This window comes from Rhagoletis zephyria, unplaced genomic scaffold (genome assembly GCF_001687245.7).
Source record: "Rhagoletis zephyria isolate East Lansing unplaced genomic scaffold, Rhagoletis_zephyria_1.1 Rzeph_scaffold_47614, whole genome shotgun sequence".
Lineage (NCBI taxonomy): Eukaryota > Metazoa > Arthropoda > Insecta > Diptera > Tephritidae > Rhagoletis > Rhagoletis zephyria.
In genome coordinates this window covers 1-2,231 of record NW_016204669.1, presented here as the reverse complement: position 1 = coordinate 2,231, position 2,231 = coordinate 1, and the positions used below count along the sequence as shown (strand labels likewise).

Here is a 2,231-nt window from a genome sequence, read left to right as displayed (position 1 = left end):
TTTGACAGAGTGTTCGCCCCTGAAACGCTTATGGTTTGAATGCCACTTTACCAGGTCAAGTCCACCTAATTTTAGCAACTCCGTTACCTCGTGTTTTATTCGCGAAAGTTCCGTAAGCGAGTCAGCACCGCACAGCAGGCCATCAACGTAGAAAGATGACTTGACGACATTTGCACCAACGACGAATTGCGATGCATGTTGATCAGCAAGGTGATGCAGACTACGTACCGCGAGGTATGGTGCGGCCTCCATTCCGTATGTGACCGTATTAAGCTGGAAGGTTTGAATTTCCTGGTTAGGCGAACTCCTCCACAAGATGTACTGGAACCTTCGATGTTCTTCACTGACCAACACCTGCCGATACATTTTAACGATGTCTGCTGTGAGCGCAAAGCGATGTAAACGAAATTGGAGGAACAGAACTACAAGCTCGCTTTGGATGGTAGGGCCTACCATTTGGATGTCGTTTAATGAGGTTTGAGTAGTGGTCTGACAAGATGCGTCGAAGACAACCCTTAGCTTTTTTGTGCTACCTGGCTTCAGAACGCGGTGATGGGGGATGTAATAGTGAGGCTGGTTTAAGTTCGGGCTCAGAACTACCTGCATGTGGCCTAGTCTCTCATATTCGTCCATGAATTCGATGTACTGTGTCCTGAGGTTAGGAGAGCGTAGCAGACGACGTTTTTGTGCACTAAAACGACGCAAAGCTGTGGTATACGATTCACCCAAGCATGCAGGATCGTCCTTGAACGGCAGTTTTACGACAATTGGACCATTTGGGCTCCGAGTCACGGTGTCGTTATAAAGTTTTTCCCAACTGTGTTGCTCACGAGTCCACACGTCCGCCTTTGAAGTGACTTCTTCAATCTGCCACAATTTTTCCAGTCTTGAGTCTATGGACTCTTCACAGGCATGTAAACATTTGGTGTTAAGCGTGTTAGAGCTCGCACGATAGCGTCCAGAAACGTCCCAACCCAAAAGCGTTTTCTGCAGAATTGGTAGACTATCACCAAGTTTTATTTGGCCCACTGAAAGTAAACTGAAAAAACTTTCCGTTCCTAAAGGCAAGTCGATTTTTTTAGATTTGTAAAATTGATTGTCTGCAAGCACAATACTGGATGGGATGTCCCAAGACGAAGTATCTTTTTCCGGTTCAGGCTGATAGGCTATATGCGATGTTATACAAAACGTGAGTGGTAATTCGAATTCTGTCACTTGCGATTTTATATTGGTAGAGGTCGTATATTTGATGTTTGTAGATGACTTACCGATACCTTTAATTTCAGTGTTATGTTTTCTCCGTGGAAGCATCAGGGTTTGTGATAATTCATCCGTAATGAAGTTTACCTGGGAGCAGGAATCCAACAATGTTCTGCCAAGTCGATAACCACCAGATGCGTCGCGAACCAAAACTATAGCAGTGGCGAGAATTATGTGATCCTGCGATGAGTTGTTCATGTGCGTATGAACGGCGGAGAGGTAGACGAGTCGGACGTAGTTACTCGATGAAGCAGGCTATGGTGCTGTCGAGAGCAAACCTTACATTTGTGCAAAGATGGACAACTCGATAGTTGGTGGCCCTTTGACAAACAATTTATGCAAAGGCCCATCTTCTTTGCGTGGTCAAAACGCTGTGACACATTAAGTGCCTTGAAGCGATCTCAACTATGTATTTTGTGCTGGAGCACATCGAACATGACGCACTCGAACAAGCAAATGAATGGCTCTTGTGATGATTCTTTGCTTTGGGCGCTTTGGCAGCAATTTGGCGTACGGATCCAACGGCGTGAGTGTTATCAATTGAGTCTAGGTACTGGCAATGTCTCTCCAAAACCTTGGTGCAATCGTTCCAGGTCGGTAATGTTTTAAAATCTAGAGACTCCTTCCATTTACGGTTTGTCTCCTCATCTGCCTTCTGTAAAACTAAATAAATAAGCATGGCTTGTGAAATTTGGCTTTCTGTGCCCAATGACAATAATGAGCCGTAAATTGCAGACGCTTTGTCAATGAGACTTCTCAACTGGGCGCCATTGGACTTGGAAACTGACGAAAGTTCCAACAACGAACATATGTTTTCTAAAAATATTAAGGTTGCATTGTCATACCGAACCTTAAGTCTATCCAATGCCTTCGGATAGTTTTCATTAGAAACTGGAAACGCATCAATTGTTTCTAACGCCGGCCCTGGAGACAATTGCGTAAATGATTAAATTTCTCTATGTTTGAGAGGC

General features: G+C 44.5%; 1 protein-coding gene across 1 annotated transcript; it reads right to left on the bottom strand.

The window, feature by feature from the left end:
* Positions 1-73: 73 nt before the first annotated feature.
* Positions 74-2,170, bottom strand: LOC108355600 (uncharacterized). The gene is made up of 2 exons (XM_017606754.1): positions 454-2,170; positions 74-377 (listed from the first exon to the last, which is right to left on the bottom strand). Exons 1-2 carry the CDS (start codon positions 1,456-1,458, stop codon positions 96-98), a joined length of 1,287 nt encoding a protein of 428 aa, XP_017462243.1. The 5' UTR covers positions 1,459-2,170; the 3' UTR covers positions 74-95.
* Between the last annotated feature and the right edge of the window lie 61 nt (positions 2,171-2,231).

What these genes read in the sequence shown, in the direction of transcription:
- LOC108355600 (XM_017606754.1), bottom strand. Translation starts at nt 1,458, where the DNA reads ATGAACAACTCATCGCAGGATCACATAATTCTCGCCACTGCTATAGTT. An exon ending in CATTAAACGACATCCAAATG is followed by an intron (nt 378 to 453) that starts GTAGGCCCTACC and finishes CGCTCACAGCAG; the next exon opens with ACATCGTTAAAATGTATCGG.